A 22820-nucleotide genomic window follows, 5' to 3' on the forward strand; every position below is an offset into this window, starting at 1 on the left:
GCACTGTGACCACAGGATCTGTCTGAAACCAGATTTTGAGGTAGTGGTCGTGTGACCATACCGTTACCCACACCTTCAGAAGGACGAGATAGAGCGTCAGTGCCATGAGATGTTGAAACTGGGTCTTATTCATCCCAGCCGCTCCCCGTTCTCTTCACCCGTCTTACTTGTGAAGAAACATGATGGGACATGGAGGTTCTGCGTGGATTATCGGGAGTTGAACATGTAGACAGTAAAAGACAAGTTCCCGATTCCGGTAGTGGATGAGCTTCTGGATGAGTTACATGGGTCGTGGTTATTCACTAAACTCGACCTCCGTTCGGGATACCATCAGGTCCGGATGCACCCCTCTGATATCGAGAAGACGGCGTTCCGCACGCACCATGGCCACTTTGAGTTCATCGTCATGCCGTTCGGGTTATCCAATGCACCCTCCACTTTTCAAGCTTTGATGAACGAGGTATTTAGCCCCTATCTTCAAAAATTTGTTCTTGTATTTTTTGATGATATTTTGATATATAGCAAGTCGGTTGAGGAGCACTTGGCACACTTGAGGATTGTTTTCGACTTGTTAAGAGCACATCAGCTCTATTTGAAACACTCCAAGTGTTCTTTTGCGGCTTCACATATGGGATATCTGGGTCACATTATCTCACATGAGGAGGTTACGGTGGATCCCGAAAAGATCCGAGCTATTCACGAGTGGCCGCAACCACAGTCGTGTTCTGCATTACGGGGTTTTCTATGTCTTACGGGCTACTACAGCAAATTTATTCAGAACTATGGGCCAGTGGCAGCACCATTGACGAGTTTACTCAAGAAAAATTCCTTTATTTGGAATGAGGGGGCCACCACGTCATTTGTGGCACTCAAAACTGCCCTTGCATCCGCGCCAGTATTACAACTTCCCAACTTCGACGAATTGTTCGTGGTAGAGTGCGATGCTTCAGGCGTGGACATGGGGGCCGTTTTACAGCAGCTGGGCCATCCTATTGCTTATTTTAGCAGACAGTTGGCAGTCCGCTATCACAAACTAGCAACCTATGAGCGTGAATTGATTGGGTTGGCCATAGCGGTCCAACATTGGAGGCCTTATCTCTGGGGCCGGGCTTTTCTCATACGCACGGATCACTACAGCCTTAAATTCTTACTAGAACAACTTTTGACGACGTCACCACAGCAGCACTGGATCAGTAAGTTGTTGGGGTTTGGCTTCTTGGTGGAGTATCGTGCGGGGAGATTAAATAAGGTGGCAGATGCCTTGTCACGGTATTTTGAAGATCAGCAATCGGTCTGTTCTATCAGCCAGCCGAGATTTCTCATTATGGACTTGGTGCGAGAAGCACATGTTACTAACCCTGCACTGCAGGAACTACATCAGCAGATCTCAGAAGGGACAATGAATGTGAAGTGGTCCATCCAGGATTCACTTATTTATTACAAGCATCGGATTTTCCTTCCACCTGAGTCCGAGTTGATTCCAGCTATTCTCTCGGCCTACCACGACAATACACACGAGGGGATCCAGAAGACCTTGCACAGAATTCGAGCTGATTTTTACTGGCAAGCCATGAAACCCTCTATTGTGACTTATGTGGGCGACTGTTAGGTATGCCAGTGCAACAAAGCCGAGCACTTGAGTCCAGCCGGTCTTCTCCGGCCTCTGGCCCTTCCTACGCAGGTTTGGGTCGACATTTCAATGGATTTTGTGGAAGGCCTATCCCTGTCAGCTGGCAAATCCGTACTTTTCTTAGTGGTTGATCGATTCTCCAAGTACGGGCATTTTATACCAATGGCTCATCCGTATACAGGAACACGGGTTGCTAAGACTTTCCTGGAGCAGATAGTCCGCTTACATGACATTCCAGAATCCATTGTGAGTGATAGAGATGCAGTTTTCACGAGCACCTTTTGGCGGGAACTGTTTCACTTGAGTGGGACGAAATTGAAGTTCTCCTCCGCCTATCATCCACAGACAGACGGGCAGACTGAGGTGGTAAACCGCACCATCGAGATGTATCTACGGTGCTTGGTGGGGGATCGTCCGCGGCAATGGGTTCAATGGCTTCCGTGGGCCGAATACTGTTACAACACTTTGTTCCACTCTGCATTGCAGTCCACTCCTTTTCGGGTTATATATGGCCGGGATCCACCTCGCCTCCTCTCGTACAACCCAGGGTCCACCCGCCTGATCAGGCACTCATAGACAGGGATCTACTGCTACAGAATATCACAGAACGACTACGACGTGCCCAAGCTCGGATGAAGGATGTATACGACAGAGGCCACTGTGAGGTCTCTTTTGAGGTTGGAAAGTATGTGTGGCTACAGGTCCAGCCCTACCGTCAGCAGTCTGTAGCGGGACCTCCACATCATCAGCTCTCACCCAGATTTTTTGGGTCGTTTCCCATTCTTCGACGCATGGGACCAGTCGCCTATCAACTCAAATTATCGGACACAGCCAGAATTCATGATGTGTTTCATGTCTCTCTTTTGAAGCCGCATTCCGGAGCACAACCTACATCCACTCCATTCCTACCATCGGTTGATCATGGCGAGGTTATTCTTAACCCAGTTGCGGTGTTACGTGCACGGCTAACCAATGATCATTGAGAGATTCTTGTTCAGTGGACAGACACTGACACTGACACTGCAACATGGGAACGTGTGGACATCTTCAAACAAGTGTACCCAACTTTTGAGCTTGAGGACAAGCTCTTTCTCCATGGGGAGGCAGATGTTGTGGACTCAATATCACACCGAGTCACACAACGAAGAAGACAATAACAACTCACTCAATAGGATTTAATTCTTATATTTCTTTGAGTAGGATTTATTTCTTATATTGTTTTAAGTAGGATTTATTTCTTATATTGTTTTAAGTAGGAGTTATTTCTAATTACTTTATATGTAAGGGCATTATGGGGAATTATTGTAACCCTAACCCTAAAACTCCCTATTTAAGGGATAGGTATGAATGAAATAGGTAAGCTTTGAGATTTTAGAATAACCTAGTCTAAATAGGTTGAGATCACCTCTTGATCTCGAGTTTAGGGTTTACTCCAAAAATCCAACCTATCCTTCACTCTCCATTGCCATCCATCTTCACCCAAATTCATCCACCATCATCCCTACTAAGAAAAGGAGCTTCCTGCCCCTTTTCCAAGCCCAAAGAGGAGGTTTATCCTCCCTCTCGGCAGCAGCAGCAAGAGAGGCCCAATTCCTCCCTTACCAAGCAGCAAAGTGAGGATTTTTATCCTCAAATCTTGAGCAAATCTTGGTGCAACGTGGGAGCTGATCATAGCATCAAAGAAGAGGTATTAATCTATCCCAAACTCGTGTTTCAAGTTATTTAAGAAAGAAGGATTGGATTCTTAGCTAGAGCAGCAACAAAGAGGGCCAAACCCTCTTTGCCGTGACCAAGAAAAGAGAGCACCTTGCTCTAGCAAGGTCAGCATTGCTGTGGGGTCTTCTACCTAGCACAACAACTCGGTAGGACCCTCAAAAGAGGATTTTTCCTCCTGGCCAAGCACTGGTTAAGGAAAAATACTCATACATAGACCCTTGACGTGAAGTGAGTAAATTCTGAGTGTTGGATTCACAAATCCCACGCCGTGTTACTCGATCCATGACCCGGGACCGTAACACATTTTCTCTCATCTTCTTCCTTCTTTCTTCTACCTCTTCTCAAACTAAGTTATCCATGGATTAAACCCTGAAATTCAATAAAAATCATCTTTCAAAACTCTCAAACCAATATCATTAAATACAACATTAACAACTGAGATATTAAATACTTTATTTTCAATTTTACAATCTTTCAAACACTTGTAAATAGCATATGCTTTGTCAACCCCATGATGAGAACGAGGAATATGCACAAAATTCAAAACTTGTTTTTGTACCTTCCAATTACTATCAATGAAATGTCCACTAATAACCACATATTCGATTTTTTTATTAAAACTTCCAAAAATTTGTGGTAAGACTGATCTTGTTAATCTCTTTCAATAAAGTTTTTATTTTTTTTCTCTGCCTCTTACACCTCTACACTCTCCTTCTTAATGGTTTTACGAGACATTTTTTTGTAATTTACATTTTCCATCTGCATTAAAAAATTAAATCACTCCTCTTCTACTATCATGAATGGATGCTCATGCCTAAAATCCAATGAGCAATATGCATTCTCATTTTAGCTTGATCATATTTGCCTCCAAAATCCATAAAAAGAAGGCTAGATGAACTATGATCAACATTAGATCCCACTAGTTGAAAGTTTATAGAATTTTTTTTCTTATTGTCACTTTTCTACTAGGACAAAACGTTTAAAATATCATTTCATATATGAGGTCATTCCACTATTAATAATACTCAAATTGTTTTTACCTTGAACTCATTAAGCCTTTTTTGCACCATCTAGAAGTAAGAATTTTTTGAATTCCAACCACACGAGCCTTTTTTTTGTCTTTTTACTCTAGATAGAGTTACCTTCTTCCTCATTGGGGGAAACTTCATCTATGCTCCCTTCCATTACATTAGTAGTTTGAGGGGGACAATACCTTGGTGGAGTTGAGTCATTGTCTATGACCATACTAGAACTATTGATAGTTATAGATGTCAAAGAAGTAGAAGATGTTGACATTCCTATCGGCTTCTACAAAACAATAAAAATAACAATTCAAACAACAAAGACATATATATATATATATTGTCTATTCTCTATCTATTTGGTTATAATGAATTTCATATATATATATATATATATATATATATATATATATTGTCAACGCAATTTACGGTTTACCACAAAGCTTCCACTTTGATTCACCCTGGGAGACGTACTAATTCTAGCACTTACACTAAGGAAGCTTGTGAAATTATAGCTCTCTTTCTTTTTGGATGGGGTTTAGAGATCTAAGAAATTTTTTTTGTTTCATTTAATACAAAAATAAAATAAAATCGGATATCCAATAAAATTGACACTTCTAAGCTCATTTCCTTAGGGTCTGTTTGGAACCCCCATGGAAAAGAAAAAAGTATGAGAATTTTTCCAATATTATTCCCAAAAATAGTTAGTGAAAAGAAGAATTTGATCATTATCTCATTTTCACGAACAATTTTTAATAATAATAATGGTCAAATTCTCATTTTTTTAGGGGATCCAAACAGATCCTTAGTCAATGAGCCTCTACCATTTCACAAGTACAATCTTTTCTTAGTCCCACGTGAAATTTGTAGGAGATGAGGTTTTTTTTCACAGACGAAAATTTTAGGCTTCAATGAAAAGGTATTTGAGGAAAAGAAAACTTTTGTTAGGATCCTAAATGATGCTTGTCCCACCCCACTTAGGTTTTGGTTTAAGAGGTAGAGGCACAATGCGATTTGAATGAGAAAGACATATAGCACAATTCGAATTGGATGAGAAAGACATACCGGGACAGAAATAATGTTCAGGTATTCATATATGATTTCCTAAAATTTGAAATGTATTAGTTGTATCATCCTAATATTACATGTGTTGTAATAGTGATAGAGGTCCACTAATTTTATCATGAGACCTTATATCTCACATGAAATTGGTGTTTATCTTTTTTGGAAATTGTTAATATATGTTGAAATCCTCCACCACTTTGGGATAATATAATTAGCTTAGTAGCATTAAGAAATTTGAGACAACAAATTATTTTTCTTTCACAAAACTGAACCGAGCTAGAGACGTATTATTTGATATGACAAATAATAATAATTTCCAAAAAGAGAACACCAATTTCATGTGAGATATTAGGTCTCATGATAAAATTGGATCACCTCTAATTTTCAGCAGGCTTTGTTGTTTTAGTTAAGTGAATCTCATTTAACCCCTCAATGATAGATGTATCATTATTACATCACATGTAATATTGGATAAACTCTTAAAGCAAAACAAACTCTTAAGCAAAAATGAAACCAAAGAAAGAAAAGATATTTTTCTTTCACAAAACTGAACCTTGCGAAAGAATTTCTCGCTACAACTACAAAATCATAAGTAAAAGATTGGACAAACTTACATTTTAAGTCTATTCTCTTTTGTTGGCAACACCAAAAGTTGGTTACAATCGGTTGAGCGATGAAGAGGTTGAGGAATAGGGTAGGAAGATGTTGGTGATGAAGAACATGACAACCTTGTCCAAAATAGACAATCTAAATTCATTATTTTTTTTGACTCTCTCGCTTGGATTAGTTATGAAAAACACGAGAAGTTAGAGGCTGGAGAGAGGACACAGTACAAATATTCCAATCGTCTAAAGTTTCGACTTTCAAACTCTAAGAGATGTATTCCATGAAGGCCCAAAGGATGAAGGTCAAAGAGTCTTTTAAGCAGTCAAGTTCGGCTCATTTACTTAAATGATAATGAATCATGGCTCAATTTGAATCGATCTAAATAGAGTTGGGGTCTAGTTGAGCTCGAGCTATTCGCAAATCGGCTCTAATGCCGCCCCTATCTATAGGGAGACATTTGAAAATCCATTTCCAATTAAAATGACACAAATAATTTCTAGAAATCAATTCCGTGCAGTCTTGAATTGATGTCTATCATTTTCTTTTTAAAAAAGCACTAATATGCCTTTGCAGCATTTTCATAGGAAGTGAGAATTTGCATCATAATGGATGAACAAAATGCTCAAATACTTGACAGTTTGTACCTATTTTTCTTATAGGCAACTTTCATCCAATCACAAGGAAGGCTTAAATAGGACCCATTTGAGTATGAGGAAGGATCCTATACTACTAAATAAAGTACATACAAATTAATTACCTATTGATGAGGCTTAACAGTGGTCTTACGCGTCTTCCTCTTGGCGTCACGTTTCTGCCGCTCCCTATTGCATAATGGATCGGACACAGCGGCAAGGTATGACGGATATGGATCGGGTTCCCGTTACGCGCAGCCCACTTCCAATCCTCGGCTGGTGAAGGGTAATTCCATCATTTCAAATTCGTTGAGTAACAAAGTATGTCTTGATGGAAATTTCAAACGCGTCTCTGTTCTTTGCTTTCGGCTGCGGTTTGTTCGAACTTCACTCTTCGCGAAACGATTGGGATTTTAGAATAAATTTAAAATAGGAGGAATTCGGGTTTCATTGATCGCCGGTGAACAAAGCCAGGAACGGAAGAAATGATTACGCGTTCGAATTTGGCGGACCAGTTAAGGGAGTATCAGATTCGGTCTAAATACGAGTGGCCTTCTCTTCCATTCTTTTCCTCTACTTCAAATATCAGTTCTTCAAGGTATGGAAGAAATGATATTTTTATTTGGGCCTTCCTGTTTTTAAGCTCTTTGTTTTGGCTCGAAAATCAATTCCATGATTTATACTTTATAGTATCTAACTATGCTTTTAGATCGCAATTTTTAGTTTCTCTTCTTTCTTTTAGTAACTTTGGTCTGGAATTGTTGTTGCTGTTATTAGAGTCTTTGCTCGAGGCCTTTGTTTAGTTCGGGGTTGCACTAATGATCGCACTATCTAGGGTTTCCGATTTCTTTTTTGGAGGCTCATATCTACTTACCGTGTTTGGTGTTATTACGGGTTTCTTAGAGGAGTTGAAATTGATCATGGAATTCTACTGTGCCTCTATATTCGGTCGTCTTTGTCTAGAGGTTCTGGCGATTCTTTTGAACAAAACCTAGACATTCGGGACCAATAGTTGATGATAATTAAGGCTTTCAATTTGAACATCTGCTTAAATTTTCGACTTGGAGTTATGAGACAACGAGGGATGACATTTAGTACGACCATAAAACTGATTGAATCATGAACATTGCATAACTATGAGCTTTGACAGCCTCATCATTTGCAGAGACCATGATTTGTCCATAAATAAATAGTTTTTCCTTTTCAAATAATCAGCTAAGAACTATTTTAATAGAAAGATGCTCAAGGAGGAAGAAGACATCTCTAGTCCAGCTAATTTATGGTGAATGTATTTAAATGGATGAATTTTTAAGTGTTCAAACTATTAGATGTCACTGAATTCTTTTTATTCATTTGTATTATCTGTAACTGTTTATTTATTCATAGAGGAGGAGTTATAAGGTAATCATTTCAGCATATCTTATGTTTCAGAGGGATTATTTGGTGAGTGAGATAGGTTTTTACAACACACAGGGGTTTTTAAATCTATAGATTATGCAAGTTCTATGGATTCTATTTGGATTGTCTGGAGGTGGGAGAGGGTCTCCCTCTCCCCCCTCTGATTCCATGCTGTAGCCTCAAGAGGTTGAATGGGTTTTGAAAGTTCAACCTCTCAATGGTTTTATTTATTATTTTTAATGAATTTTGGTGGGTTTTGAGGGCAGATTGTCTGTCCGAGATTTTGAAAGGCAGGAAAAAATTGACATTCATTAACTTTTGACTCATGCAAATCTGAGCAAGATCCCCAGGTTTTGATGATCTAGACTGTGAATTCATGAAAATTCATGATAGTGAATTCTCAGGGAAGTTCATGACAGTGAATTCTCCTCTCAGTCTCCTGTTAGCTTGCTTTATTGAGAATTCATGAGGCATTATAGTTACTAAAGAGATGTAAGATTCAAATGGACGATATATTAAGTTCGTATTTATAGAGAGAATTTCACATCAATAAATTGTTAGAGAACCTAATTAGGTAGTAATTCCTGACAAATAAAAAGCTGTTAAGTATTTTATCCAGGGATAGTTTAGTCAATTCATGTTTGGGTAGTTCAGTCATTGTACTCTCTCTCAGAGATGGGTATACTGGTCTTTTTGGGATATTTTGCTTAAGATAATATAAAGAGGGTAGAGGGGTTGAAGTCGATCCCTAGCTGCTGCTCATTCTTTTTGTGTGGCAACTTCCCTGCTCATTTTTTTCCTCTTCTTTCTTCTTCTGAACCTAGCTTGCAATCTGTATGTAAGATATTTTCTACCATTCCTTTCTTCCTTTGTTCTGTGATAGTCTTTCCTGTGTGAAGTTAGGGCTTCCTAGTCTGCACAGATATAAAAGTGTAATCTGGTGATTGTTTTTGCTGGATTTTACAAGATTGCTTGCTGGAATTACTGTTTTTTAGGTTATCTACCTTGTATTGTTCTTGTATGGTGTGTGTTTACTGTACTGCATTGGCTGCACTTTGCATCATCTGTGCATACCTGTAAGTTTGTGAAGTTTGATTTTTTAGTTTTATTTTGATTGGGTTATTAAGTCTGTGATTTGGAGTGACTTGTTTGGAATCTTGTGCGGTGAAAGATGTTGTCATTCAATTCCAGTGAATTGAGTTCATCCACTACGGAGTCTGAAACTGAAGGCAAACCAGTTACTTGTGTCCAAGTTGGTACCGTCAAGTTAATAGTAAACATTATTTGTTGTGTAGTGGGGCTGTAAGGTTTTTCTTATGATTTAATGAAAATGAGTCCTATATCAAGGCTTGTCCTCCAACTCTTGCTTACAACCAAGTGCGTGAAAGAGAATGCACTTGTCATGACATGCTTAGTGAATGTTATGGAGGCCTCTTGTATTATTGGCAAAACCCATAGTTCATTCAGGTGTAGATGTAATGAATAAGACTGATATATCAGCCATGAATGCAAACTCTGCATTGGCCTTTAGAGGCCATGAGGGTGGTAGAAAGTCGAGGATGAGAGGGAGGATATGGGGAGTGATTGTGTTATGGACTCACCAATCATTTCTGTGACAGGTTCTAGATTTAATTTGGTAAACCTGTATGCCGTAAATATGTGGATGTGTTACTACATCTAAAGATGAGACAGTTATGAGTATAAAGGAAGCGATGTTGAGGTTAATGCAAAGATTGTCTACTATTCCATCCAATGCACATGCTGGCCTTTCTACCTTAAAACAACTACTTTAAACACATTCAGGTTTGCCTTCCCTCGATACTGTCCTTATAGGTAAATGGGTCATTGACTTTGGGGCTTTGGTGTATTTGATAGGTATATCATCTAAAGTTTATCTTTTAGTCCATCTTTGTCACTCATGCCTTTCATGTTGTTGGGTCATCCTATAGTATCCGTGGAGAGGGAATGGTTCAGGCCACTTCCTCCATGTCATTATCATTTGTGTTATTCCTTCCCAAGTTTCTAGCCAGTTTATTATCTACCGGTCAAATTATTGAATACTTTAATTGTTCAGTCACATTTTTCCCCTTATATTATGTGTATCGGGATCTCAAGACAAGGAAGATGATGAGTGGGACGAATTATGTTATTTCAAAGATGGTATTGATAAGTAAACTATTGCATGGTGAACTTTTGTTTCTCCATACTAGTGGCATCTTTGTCTTGAGTATCCCTCTCCAGACGAGCCACAACAACTATTTTCTTCCTTCAATCAGTCATTATTTGATTGTGAGACCTGCTAATTTCAAAAGCATAAAAAATCCGCCTTTTCATATCAAACAAATAAAATTTGTACGCACCTATTTGATCTAGTTCAATCAGATGTATGGGTTTCTTAGTGTGTCCCTAGTGTTTTTGGTTGTTAGTATTTTATGTCATTTATTGATGATTATAGTCATTTAACATGGTTTGACCTCATGGAGGATAAATTTGAGATATTTGTTGCATTCTTGAAAATTTTCAATGAAATGAAGACTCAGTTTGGTGTAGAAGTAACCTCATTCAGATAATGCTCTTATGTATATTAATCATCATTTTTCCTCATTTTGTTCATCTACTAACATTTTCTGTAAAAACAATTTGTCTTTATACCCCCAACAAAATGTGGTTGTAGAAAGGAAAAAAAAATCTCATTGATGTCACTTGAGCTTTGCTCTTCCAGATGAATTTCCTAAAGAGTTTTGGGGGCGTTTTTGGGGGAGGTGTGGTGTTTACTGCCTTTTTCTAATTAATTGTATGCCTTCTTTTGTGCTAAATGGTCAGATTCCCCTTAAAATGCTTCAGCCCACAGGTAGTTATTTCCCTTCCCCCACGAATGTATGTGCATGTTCCTTTTGTTCATACCGTTGGAGCATCCATGAATAAGTTGTCTCCATGGCCAATTAAATGTGTTCTTAGGCTATGCTTGTCACTAAAGGGGTATCTGTGATACTATCTGTCCGTTAGAAAGGTGTATGTTTTTGCTGAGAAGTCCAATAGAATGGTTATGGCTGTTGGGTTCATGCATAGTCAATCTAATGAGTCTATCTTCATTATTAGGAGAGAGGTAGGAGGGGTGGTTTTGATTGTTTACATTGACGATATCATTTTATCTAGTATTGCCTTGCAAGGAATTCATGAGATCAAGAACCACTTAAAGGCAAACTTCCAAACTAAGGACTTAATGGAATTTGAGATAATTTTCTTGGAATAGAAGTGGCAAGAAGTGAGTCAGGAATTGCTTTATCCAAAAGGAAGAAATTTACTGATTTACTTCAATAAAATGGCGTATTGGGTGTTAAACCAATTGAGATCCCTCTGTAGAGGAATCTGAATTTTCATGCTGACAACAGCTCTGTGTTAAATGATTGGAGGTTAGTTGGCAAACTACTTTATGCTATTGTAACAAGGCCCTGCATTTCTTTTGCTGTTGGTCTGGTCCAGTATTCCATGATAGAATAAAATTTGTAGAGGTGGAATGCCACTTTATTTGAAAGATAGTGAGGAGTGGTAAAATGGTCACTCCATGTACCAAGTCTGTGAATCAATTTGAAAATTTCTTCACAAAGGACGTTGGGAACGAAGAGTAGATGTCATTCTGTTACAAACTGAGGCTTTTTGACATGTACGGTCAGTCTCAGCTTGTTGGGGAATGTTAACATATTGTAATCCAGGGTAGTTTAGTCATTATACTCTCTTGTTGGCCTGTTATGTACAGTTTCTTGTACTTTTTATTTTTAGTCTCTTGGAAACATGATGTGCTCATTATATTGAAGGGAGTGTTGTACTTATCTTTTTATAATATTTCATTTAGAAAAAATAAAGAGGGCAGAGGAGTTGAACCCGACCCCTACCTTCTGGAGATTCTTTTGTGCAGCAACTTTTTTTCTTGTCTCTCTTGCTTCTCTTCTCTCTTCCTTTTTCTTCTAGCCTAGACTGCAATTTCACAAAGGATCAATCACAATACGATGTTGGAGAGGGGATTGTGCTTTTGCGAGTTTGTTGGCCAATCCATTGGCAGACCTTAATACATGAAACCAGGAAATCTTAATACATTTGCACAGGTCTAGAATTTGATCAACGATAGGGCTAATATGCCATAGGGTTAAACTTTGGGTTCTTGCACCAGCCAATAACTAATGGAAAAACCTCCCTGGTCAATCAACTGATCTCAAGAAAAATGCTGCTTGACAACCTTAAGGCCGGCCAATAAGCACTGATCTAATTTTCACTTCATTTCAGTCCATGATGCCCAAGGACCTGAGCAGGAAAGGAGGGTTCTCCAGCACAATTTCTGAACACACTCTCCCAAAACAAGAAAGACCTGGATTGCCCTGGGAGTTGCCGCCAATGTTAATTTTGATGAGCCCTGATGTGAGAGGGGGGAGTCAAGGTATTACAGTGGAGATGGTGGTGACTGAGTCCATCATAGAAGTGCCAATCACTGTAGAGAACAAGACCAAGGATACCCTGAAATTCTTTTTAAAGTACAGAACCAAGATGCGTGCACTACCGAGCTTTTCAATGAGGTTCTCAATGAGGTTCTGGTTAGAGGAGCTTTTACCCGAGAACAGCCTTAAGTTTCTTTCCTTCGATAGAATCCAAGGGACTAGGGTGCAGCAAGTGTTCCTCATTAAGTGACCCAAAGCTAGGGAGAAAGGGGAGAGCACCCGAGTATTTAACTCTTGAAGGGACACAGGCATGCAAACAACAGTTCAAAAGTTTGGAAACATGGCACCAGAGAGCAGTGGCAGTCAGACAATGAAGGTGTTTTATGGGTTCAGAGCCAGCAGCACATGGCTTGCATGTAGAGTTTAGGTGGGCCATTTCTTTTCTCATAAGGTTGTCCACCATTGAAAAATTTCCATGCAAGACCAAGAAGCTTCTAGGCAGCAGAGGCTATTAATTGTTTTCTACCTGTATAAAAAAAGTTGATAGCATGAGGCAACAGTGAAATCTCCTTTCAGAATTGGAATACAATATTGTGTTCCTCAGAACTTGCCATCTATGATCCACTCCATCACAAACTCTCGGCTCCTGAAGCTCGGAAAAATGCTCATTTTCCATTGCGCGGGACACATCCCTTGGGCTCTCTGGAAAGAGAGAAATAACCAAAAATTCCAGTTTAAATCCTCCCCAATCGAGGTACTTGCTGAGAACATTGCTGGTCAGGTCTCCGCCTGGCTCCTCACGAAGAAGGAATTCCTCCACCTGAGTAGCTTGGATTTTCGAGGAAACTAACACCTGATTGCTGCCATGGCCGGGCCCTCTTGCATCCCGAACATGACAATGTGGTCTCCCCCCTCCCCCCGGTCACTTCAAGCTTAATTTCGATGGCAATGCTTTTGGTTGCCCGTGGTCCACAGGGTTTGGTGGAGTAATCCACGATGAAAATAGCTACCTCTGCTACTCTTTTGTTGGTCTTTTGGGCATCTCCGATTCCACAGGCGTTGAGCTTGCTGGGCTGCTCCAGGGCCTCAAGATCTTCTGAGATTGTTTCTCTGGGCCCCTCATCATTAAAGGGGACTCCAAGGTTGTCATTAGTTGGTGTGCTAAGCAATCACCCCTCCGGTGGCACTATGATGCTTTTTTGAAATTTGTAATATATCCTCTTGCCTGAATCGTATATGGACCTACACCCCCAGATCCGCCAATCACTTGGCAGACTACCATGCTAAAAGAGATTCATCCCTTCAAAGCTTCATTGTGGAGGATGGCCCCTCTCTACAGGTTGTATTTCTTCCTCTTTTTATAAATATTTACACGTTCCATTAAAAAAAAATCTCCTTTCGAGTCCATTCTCCTAATACTCTCTGCAGTGAAAAATATCTAAAAGTTCAATAAGCCTGCAGGCTTTCAAATCCAATGGATACAGTGTTCAACAGTCTTTGCCACATGATACCATTCTTTTTATATTAAAAACTTTAGCTTGATCTGACTGACTGTGTTTTATCACCGTAAAATCTGTAGTCATGATGACTTATCCACAGGTGATGGTGCATACTTGGTAGAATAACTTTCACCCAGTTTAGAATCAAACAGATGACCACAGTATACTTTTTTGTGTTGATGAAATTCTACCTTTTATGTAGCCTACAAAAGAAACAGAAAAAGGAAAATAACATCTAAAGCTAGTTGCACTTGGGATACTTCTCCACTGTACCACATCTGGTCATTTGCAATGCAATAATGATGAAAATGATGTCGGTCATTTATTTTTCAAAACAAAAAAGGAGACAAAATCTCAGTCAAACAAATACTAATATCATATGATTATGGCATAGGGTGATGCCTATATCAGAAGAACTAGGTATGCATTTATTGTCTTTAAAGTGAAATTTTCTAGTAGTGAAAGAAATTTGGCCATTGCTTGACCACCGCTTTATTAGATGAAAGTGGACTTTCCAGAGAACAAATCACAAATCAAGTTTGTTGAACTTGGTGCCATGTATGTTGTTGTTGTTGCTGCTGCATTTTCTTTTCTGCTTGATTCTGCTAAAATTATCGGGCACAAAGGGAAAATATCAGGAACATGCAAGATAGTTCAGGGGGACAAGTACCTGTTGGCAACTGACTGAGATGTGGGTGCAGTCCAAAAGCCATATTTTCTGGAATTTTAATGTGCTGGAATGAAGGGGGAGGGATTTGAGACAACTCAGGAAGGACAAACACTAGAGATGGGTCAACATGCCACTGCTGGTGGGAAATTCACATTATGGGTAGTCTGGCAATTTTAGTTGATTACTCAATTTTTGGCCTTTTCAAATAAAAACTCCTTACCTGCATGAGGATTTGGGTAAACTTACCCATTTATCCATATTCATCTATATCCCAAATGGTACAATTAATTTATGTTTCGTATTTTTTTGAAAATGTGAAAAAAACAAAACATATATTAATTGTATCCATTTTGTGTATAAATTAATATATGTTTTGTATTTGATTACCCATTGTTAATGGGTATTTGGTTACCCATTAATATGTGCGCTTTGGTGCATGTGAATAATGTTGAATGTAGAAAGAAGCATGCATTATGCAGACTGAAGTGTTACCTTGTGCACCAAAGTGCTCGTGCTTCGGTTGCACTATATTTTGGTAGTGAGTTTCTCGTCATGGTAACAGGTTTCATGTCGCAGTCGCTGGTTTCACACTATGGTAGTTAATTTTACACTATAACACCATAATGTGTTTGGAGGCTGAACATTGTGGTAGCACCATACTGCAGTAGCAAGTTTCACACTAAGATAAAAAGGTTTCACACTGTGATTGCTCGTTTCGCCATACAGTAGTGAGTTTCTCATTGCGGTAGCATTTAGAAAACTGTGGTTGTACGTCTCTCCTTGATTCACGTTGCAGGGATTTTGTTGGTATGCATGTCACATATGATATGAATAGAATTTGCGCATCCCTGTTAAATAATTTTGCCGAATTTGATTATTTTTGACAAATTCTAGAGAAACTTTTGTGGTAACCTATGATTTTACAGTTTACTACAGCATGATTCTATTGGTTGATCTATAATTTTGTAGTTTTTGTTGCTTTTACAGACATTCTTAATGCATTGTACTGTTTTATAATTTACATGAAAATTACCCATTTGCTTAGATGTGTTGCGCATTTATTGCAGGTCGTTGTGTAACTTAATGTTAATGGAAAAGGTAAAAAATGAATTGGATGAAACATGTAATGGTACACTTAAAAAGGGATAATTAGATTGGGTACAGTAATACTCTTTACCTGTTGTGCTATTCCTGTGTACAGGTAGTTATGGGTGAGACCCCAATTTGGACTGGAGCGGAGAGTAAAATTTTCTTGAAGTTTTCATGTATTGAGTACTGACAAATGCTAACTGGGGAATGTTTTTTCCTGGAACTCATATGTCCTGTTTCTGTGTCTCTTTGCTTTGTTTGTTAAGACATCAGGGCGTAGTTTCATAACATGCTTCTGGTCTCTCTCTCTCTCTCGCCTCCTTCCGTAAATTTAATCTCATGCTTTGAGTCATATTACTCGGCACTGGGACTATAGAGTGCATGCTCTTGATTCTCCTTGCGAAATCAAAATTACATGGTCATGCAACCACTATAAAGATAAGTTTCCAAAAGAAGGCTGTGCAGAAAATTAACTGATGGGACTATTTGCTGAAAACCAATGTTTGGTGATTCTTTCTAAGAGTAAGAAAGGGTCTATTTCCCAAAAAGAAAAATAAAAAGAAAAAAGAGTAATAAAGTGCGGTGTCAATATGCTGTACTGCTATATGGAGGATTGTGTTTTTGGAACTGCCTTTATGAATATATGGTTGGAATGCTATTGCTGTGTTATAGTAATCCCTTTTTGGATTCTTCATTCTATTGATGATTCGTGTAAGTGACAGGTTGTTAGGTATAGAAAGTTATGTAGAGGGGAGATACTTCATGTAACTTTGCATATATGCTATCTCATGTACTTCTAGTATAGGTTTTTCCAGTGTTTTCCCTGACAGTGTCATTTGTATGATTTTGATTTGTAGTTGCTTATTTATAGTCTCTTGGGTTCTGAGGTATATGATTTAGGAGCCAAAATCAATTGCAGAGGTAAGATAACTGAGGCAAATTGGCTTAGAACAGTTAGTCATGAAAACTTCCAGTGTATCCTCAAGTTCTTTAGCCTCTGGTATTCAGTGGCTCCATCTTGTCCAAAGTCTTCATAAAAGGTTTCACTGATATTCAAACAATATAATGGGGTGTGGTGAAAAGAAAAAAAAAAACTTGTTATTGGCAAGCAATGTTCATTGCTGAAGCTGGTGAATAGATGATTTCTTATTCTTACAATATTTTCAATTTTGTGTTCCTCCTTGCTCATTCATGGCTGGAAAGTTAAAAGGAAAACTTGTTTTATTGTTTCTTTTTTGGTCCCCAAAAGAAATTCTACCAAAAAACATTGGTTACATTCCCGTAGGATTTTTTTTTTTGAATTGCTGAATATGGAAGCACAATTTACCTGTAATATGAGTTCCTTGTTTTGTCAACCCTACCGAAACCTTTGGGTGAAATCTTCCTAATAATAGTACCAAACAGAAACTGAATTGGGAAGAAGACATTTCATTCTTTGTGTGAATACTACTTGTCAAAAACTGTATGCAGTTACAAGCCTTTGAAGTACATGTGCTAGGTGGCCAAATGAAATTTACTTTTTTCAATAATATGTAGTAAGTCAACTAGATTTTTCCAGTAAAATTTGTTTGATGAATGTGGCTCATGTTGCATTTTTCTTGAATCTGCTATGGCGAAGTGTTTCCAAACATTCTATGGTTTCACAAGACGTAGTTTTTCATATTTGCAGATTACTTTCTTATTTGAACTCCTTGGTATGCAGGGTAGATGTGGTGGTGTCGGTGCTATGGGAGCTCATTATTCTTGCTTTCCTTGTTTTTTCAGCAGTATCTTTGTATTTTAGGTGCATGCGACTTGCATTTTGCTTAATATGCATCGCAGCCCTTTTGCTTGTATGCCTGAAAATTACAAAGCAAGTAAGACTTGCCAGAAAGAGGAAGCGGCGAATGCTTCTGCCATTGTCTATGTGAAGTGTTTGTTTACGTTGGGCATCTGGAAGTGAGTCCAGCTAATTGTTTTCAGTAGTGTATTTTTCCTTTTACAATCATTGGTTGGGACTTACTCTTTGTTTACTTATATTTATAGAAGAAATCTGATTGTTGTTTCTGAAAGCAACCTGGAATTTACGGGGCTCAGAATAGGGGGACTAAAGGGGGGTTGGTCCCCCAAATAGATTTTTGAAGTTCAAATTCATGTCCAACATGAAGATCATGTCAGTATATATGTACATAAAGATCATTTTCGCACATGGTGTTAGTGTTGACGATTTCATGTGCACTGAAAAATAGTTTCTAGTGTTAGTGTCCCAACATGAGAAAAATATAAAAAACAAGAGAATCCCTAAACCTTTACAGTACACTTAATTATAACATATCCTTAAACCCCAAATTAGGTAAACAACCATTATTACTACACGAATAAGTTATTTAATGTATAATTAAATATATTAATATATTTATTAATTGAATTAGAAATTTTATTGTGCATTAATATGGTAATTGTATGAGCCAATGAAATACATATATGATTAATTACAAATAATAAATAAATAACGTTATAAATAACAAAAATGAAAGTAATACGTTGAGTTATTAATTTATTAATAACATATGATATACTTTAACTTAAAAATGAATAATTTAAGAGAAAAATGGATCTAATCATAACTTTAACACACTATATATTTGTACATAATATATTTTATGTATTATTAATTAATAATATATTATCACAAAATTTAAAACCATTGGTTTAATTAACTATATCAATCGGATAATTATGCCAAAATAATTTATCAAATATTTATTTTAACAATATTTTAATTATGACTATTAAATCACTATTTTAATATAGTAAATAAAAATAATTATTTTATAAATAAAATTTATAAATTAATGATTTTTATGACGATAGTTTAATTTTTCCTAACTTGGGAAAAAATAAACCATCGTCGTCTTCCTTAGAGGCGAGGCAGCAGGCAACGGCGACGATGACGGGCCAGTAGGCAACGACAACGATGGAGGTGCTCCGACGGTACACTGAGAGAGAGAAGAGAGGGAGGCCGAGAAGCTCGACCTCCCGTGCTCTGCGACGAGGTCGAGAGGGAGAGGAGAGGCCGAAGCCGATGGCTGAAATCAAAGCCGAATGGGGAAATCGATGCCGAATCGAAGCCCAAATGTCAAAATCGAGCGAGAGGTTCAGAGGGAGAGCGAGTCCAAGATAGAGAGAAGGACGCCGAAAGGACGTTCGCAGTGAGATGGACGTCAGAGAGGGAGACCGGAGAGGGACCGTCGAGACAAGAGAGGGCTGTGGAAATGAGAGAGGGTTGCGGGAATGAAATGGCAGAAAAGGTGTGTGGCAGAGAGAGCCCCGCGATAGTGTCATGTACATGATTCTCTCTTGGGACATGAACTCCTAAGTCATGGATGATCATGTACATGATATGAAGTTTAGTATTCCCTAACGACTTCAGGACATGAACTGAGCAATGCGTATAAAGATCATATCCTGAGTCATGTTGATTAACCCCCATAGTTACAGTGAGGATGAGTTGTGTGCAAAGAAATGTAAAGAGGAACATTTTATTCGTAGCATATTGCTGAAGCAGTAGGAAAATGTTATTTAGGCGCCGATAATGATTTTGCCTAGCTCGAACTGAATGAATAATTGGTTACAGGTAAATGTAAATTGCAGTTGTTCGTATTTCAATGAAGTAGTTCTTGATGGCTTTTGTTGTCAATCTCCTTGTCAGACTACTGGTCCATTTATTTTATTTATATGTAGAAGTTTTCAGAACTGCCATTTTCATTTTCCTGGTTACAGCACCAGGTGGCCATGGAACTAATACACACTGCTATATTTACATAATACATTTGTCAAATTTCGCAGTAATATTGCCTCACCGGTTTCTAACGACTCTACTAGCAATCTGGGGAGGTTGCCTTTGGAACTATTTCCACGCAGATGAAAGGTAGCAAAAGAGGAATCTTCACAGGTATCGTCGGTTGTCAAGCACTTTACTCAGGCTTGAAGAATTTTACTTTAATGCCTGTGTCGACTATACTCCAAACCCCTGCAGCGATCAAGAGAACACTCAGGACCATACCGAAAGTACCCAACGCCCAATTGATGTACCAGATTGCGCCATTTTTCTTGGGTTTCTTCATCAGAATCCACATAAAGCATGGATAGGCAAAAGTGACGGGCAAAGTGAGTCCTCCTACCAGCCCAGCAAGACTGGACAAAAACGGAAAAGCTATTGCGATGAGGAAAGCTATGGCACCAAAGAGTACTCGAAATCCTGAACGAAGCCACCATGGGCATGGCCTGTTTTTGTTGCTAGTATAACCTGACTCCATGCTGTCAAACACCGGCATTGCGTATATCTGGAAGGTGCTCAGGCAGTTGAGGACCACCAGCAAGCTCGTTAATCCTAAGATCGCCCTCGACGTGTCCTGCCCGTGGTAAATATTTAACGCAGTCAAGATCCCACTTGCTGGTATCTGTCAAATTGGATACGAAACAGATATTAGAAGATGACCCCTGAAAGAAAACCCATGTAGAGTAGTTAATACTCACCAAGTTCCCGTAGCTCCAGTAACCACCAATTGCCATCGGATACAAGCAGGAAGCAATGAGAAGATAAGCGTACTTCACTCCTTTCCACATGGGTACGTGAGATGGGTGCTTCAGTGTCGAAGGCATTGTTGCCTGTAACAGAAAAAAAAAAAAAACGTATTAATTTACAGGTAGTTTGGATAGTAAATATTTGACAATACTTTATAGTTTAGGGAAGGATTGGGATTTGGTAAAATGGCAATTCTAAAACAAGTAAATCTAAAACCTCTCAAAGAGTGGCTGTAATTCGCAGTCAAGAGGTTTTGCCTTCTTCTTTGAGAAATTTCTAGCTCTGGTTATTGGATCTCCAAAATAGAAGCCAACGTTTCAACAACCCACCATATATAGGAGTGACGATGCAATCAAGTAACAACCCACTCTCTATAGGAGTGATGCAATTAAGTTGAAAGGAGAGAGAGAGATGAGTGGGAACTGTTTGACTCGTATTGGCAACTTTTCCTGATGAAAGAAAAATATTATAGAAAAAACCGCCATGTTCGCTTTCCTGGTGCCAAAAAGTCTGAAAAACCGCCATGACTAGAGGCGATTAGTGGCTCCAATGGGTCAAAAATAAAGAGTTCAGACAGAAAAATGTGCATTGACAATTGCATACCGAGAAATCTATATTATAAGTCTTATCATGGGTTTATTATCTAAATTTATCCTCGAGCTTCTGGTTATTACGCAGCCTACAATTTACTGACCTGAATCTCCAGAGTAAGATTATGGCCTCTGAAAGCAAACGCTATGATCCCCAGTGCGTTAAGAATGTCGAAAACCCTCGCAGTGTCCGACTTCGACTTCATCGGATCATATGAAACTCCGGCAGGGCGCCCCTTGGTAACAGACACAACCCATATGAGCGTGCAATAACCAACGGCTGTAACGGCTCCGATCAGTGAGACTCCGGCGATGGAATTCAGATTTGGAAGTTGGGAGAGAACCACCGCGAGGCAAGTGAAAACCAAGTACCACTCGATGGTTGTCAACGGTTGTGAACTCGCGCATGTTTGCCCACAGATGATCTGATAGAATTGTTTCATGCTACTGCCTCCGATGATTATAAGGGTTGTACATGTCCCGGCAGATAAGTACATCGTAGGGAACTTGGCGAGGCCGGTCCCCAGCTTCTCCCCTGCGTTTAACCCAAGCAGAACTTTTAATTTTCTCAGAACCTCTTATTTCTCAATTTAATAATAAAGTAGAAGGGGATGGAAGAAAGAGTTTTTTTACTGCTAAGAGAATGATGAAAAAAAAAAAAAAACTGAAATAGTTCATACACAAGAAGACCTACCCAAGAAATCTATTCGATAAAAAATCCTTCTTAAGAGAAAAATTGGTAAAAAGGAAATAAATTTTCTTTTTCTCTGTAATAAAACGAACCGTTCCCAGTTTATGTTTAGAAGAGCTCAGGGAAAGAAGCTACTACTCTTTGTGCTTTCATGTCCTGGTTCCCACTGGCCAGCACAAACGGGACCCGTGAAACCACCGAGTAACTGGGTCATATTAGTTACCAGCGATGGGAATCAGGAGATGCTTTTGGAGTAGACTTTAGAGAGTTTACGACAGAAACGCTTCCGACATACCAAAAGCTGCCTGTGCGAGTTGAATGTATCGACTGTAGCGAGTTCCACCCACTGATATTTCATGGAGTTGAGTGAGAATCCACAGAGTGTATAGCTGCCAAATAAACGCCACAGACAGAGAGAAACTTCCCCAGGCCCTGAAATCAACAGTACAAGAAGGACAGGAGCTTTCTCTTAGCTTTTGCTCTGCAACAAAGTGCTTTTCAGGAAAGTTGCGATCGGCACTTACCATCCCAAGAAAGTGAAAGCCAGGGGGAGAACGAGCGCCTGAGCTCCGATTCCGGCAGAGAGTGTGTGAAATGCCGAGTAGAATGAGTTACCATTCCGTGACTCAGTTATAGGGAGCCAAGCATCTTGAGGATCTAGTTTGGTCAGGTGGCCAACGTCTTCAAGGTAGCCTTGCATACTGACGATGACTTTTCTCATCGGGCTGGCTAGTGGGGTGATGAACCTCGGGGTCCTCGGTGTTCTCGGAGTCTTCGGCGCCGAGGTAAGGAGAGGAGAGCGAGTGAGAGAGGGCGAGTGAAGGATCGACGGCGGCGCAGACGTGGGTGGCGTCCGCATGCCTGTTCTTGGTGTAACTGGAACTGAGACTACCTCCCCCACCTCCTCCCTCGTCGGCGTTCTTGGAGTCTTCGGCGCCGGGGTAAGGGGAAAAGAGCGACTGAGAGAGGGCGAGTGAAGGATCGACGGCGGGGCAGACGTGGGTGGCGTCCGCATGCCTGTTCTTGGTGTAACTGGAACTGAGACTACCTCCACCACCTCCTCCATGGCTTTCTGATCCATCTCTTCTAAAACTGCTAATTAGCAAATGCAGAAAATTGAGGTGCACGAGAACTGGTGCGGCCTCTATTTTATAGGTAGCGAAGTTGTGAATGGCATCAAGAGGGTGATCTATGAGAGGGAGGTGGCGGGTGAGT

The 22820-nt window shown here is 39.4% G+C and overlaps 2 protein-coding genes across 2 annotated transcripts; one reads left to right on the forward strand and one right to left on the reverse strand.

Annotated features, from left to right (window-relative positions):
* The first annotated feature begins 6851 nt into the window (after positions 1 to 6851).
* On the forward strand, positions 6852 to 17848 carry LOC137944827 (uncharacterized). Its single transcript, XM_068790590.1, has 2 exons — positions 6852 to 7269; positions 17460 to 17848. Exons 1-2 carry the CDS (start codon positions 7157 to 7159, stop codon positions 17665 to 17667), a joined length of 321 nt encoding a protein of 106 aa, XP_068646691.1. The 5' UTR covers positions 6852 to 7156; the 3' UTR covers positions 17668 to 17848.
* A 1657-nt stretch (positions 17849 to 19505) lies between these two features.
* LOC137944332 (lysine histidine transporter-like 8) lies at positions 19506 to 22422 on the reverse strand. The gene is made up of 5 exons (XM_068789990.1): positions 22130 to 22422; positions 21901 to 22037; positions 21019 to 21449; positions 20276 to 20407; positions 19506 to 20199 (listed from the first exon to the last, which is right to left on the reverse strand). The coding sequence occupies exons 1-5, from the start codon at positions 22324 to 22326 to the stop codon at positions 19714 to 19716; spliced, it is 1383 nt and encodes a 460-aa protein (XP_068646091.1). The 5' UTR covers positions 22327 to 22422; the 3' UTR covers positions 19506 to 19713.
* Positions 22423 to 22820: the final 398 nt, after the last annotated feature.

This window comes from Aristolochia californica, unplaced genomic scaffold, assembly GCF_029961685.1.
Source record: "Aristolochia californica isolate CCGP_79_NKW_82.1479 unplaced genomic scaffold, dmAriCali1.0.hap1 SCAF_11, whole genome shotgun sequence".
Taxonomy (NCBI): Eukaryota; Viridiplantae; Streptophyta; class Magnoliopsida; order Piperales; family Aristolochiaceae; genus Aristolochia; species Aristolochia californica.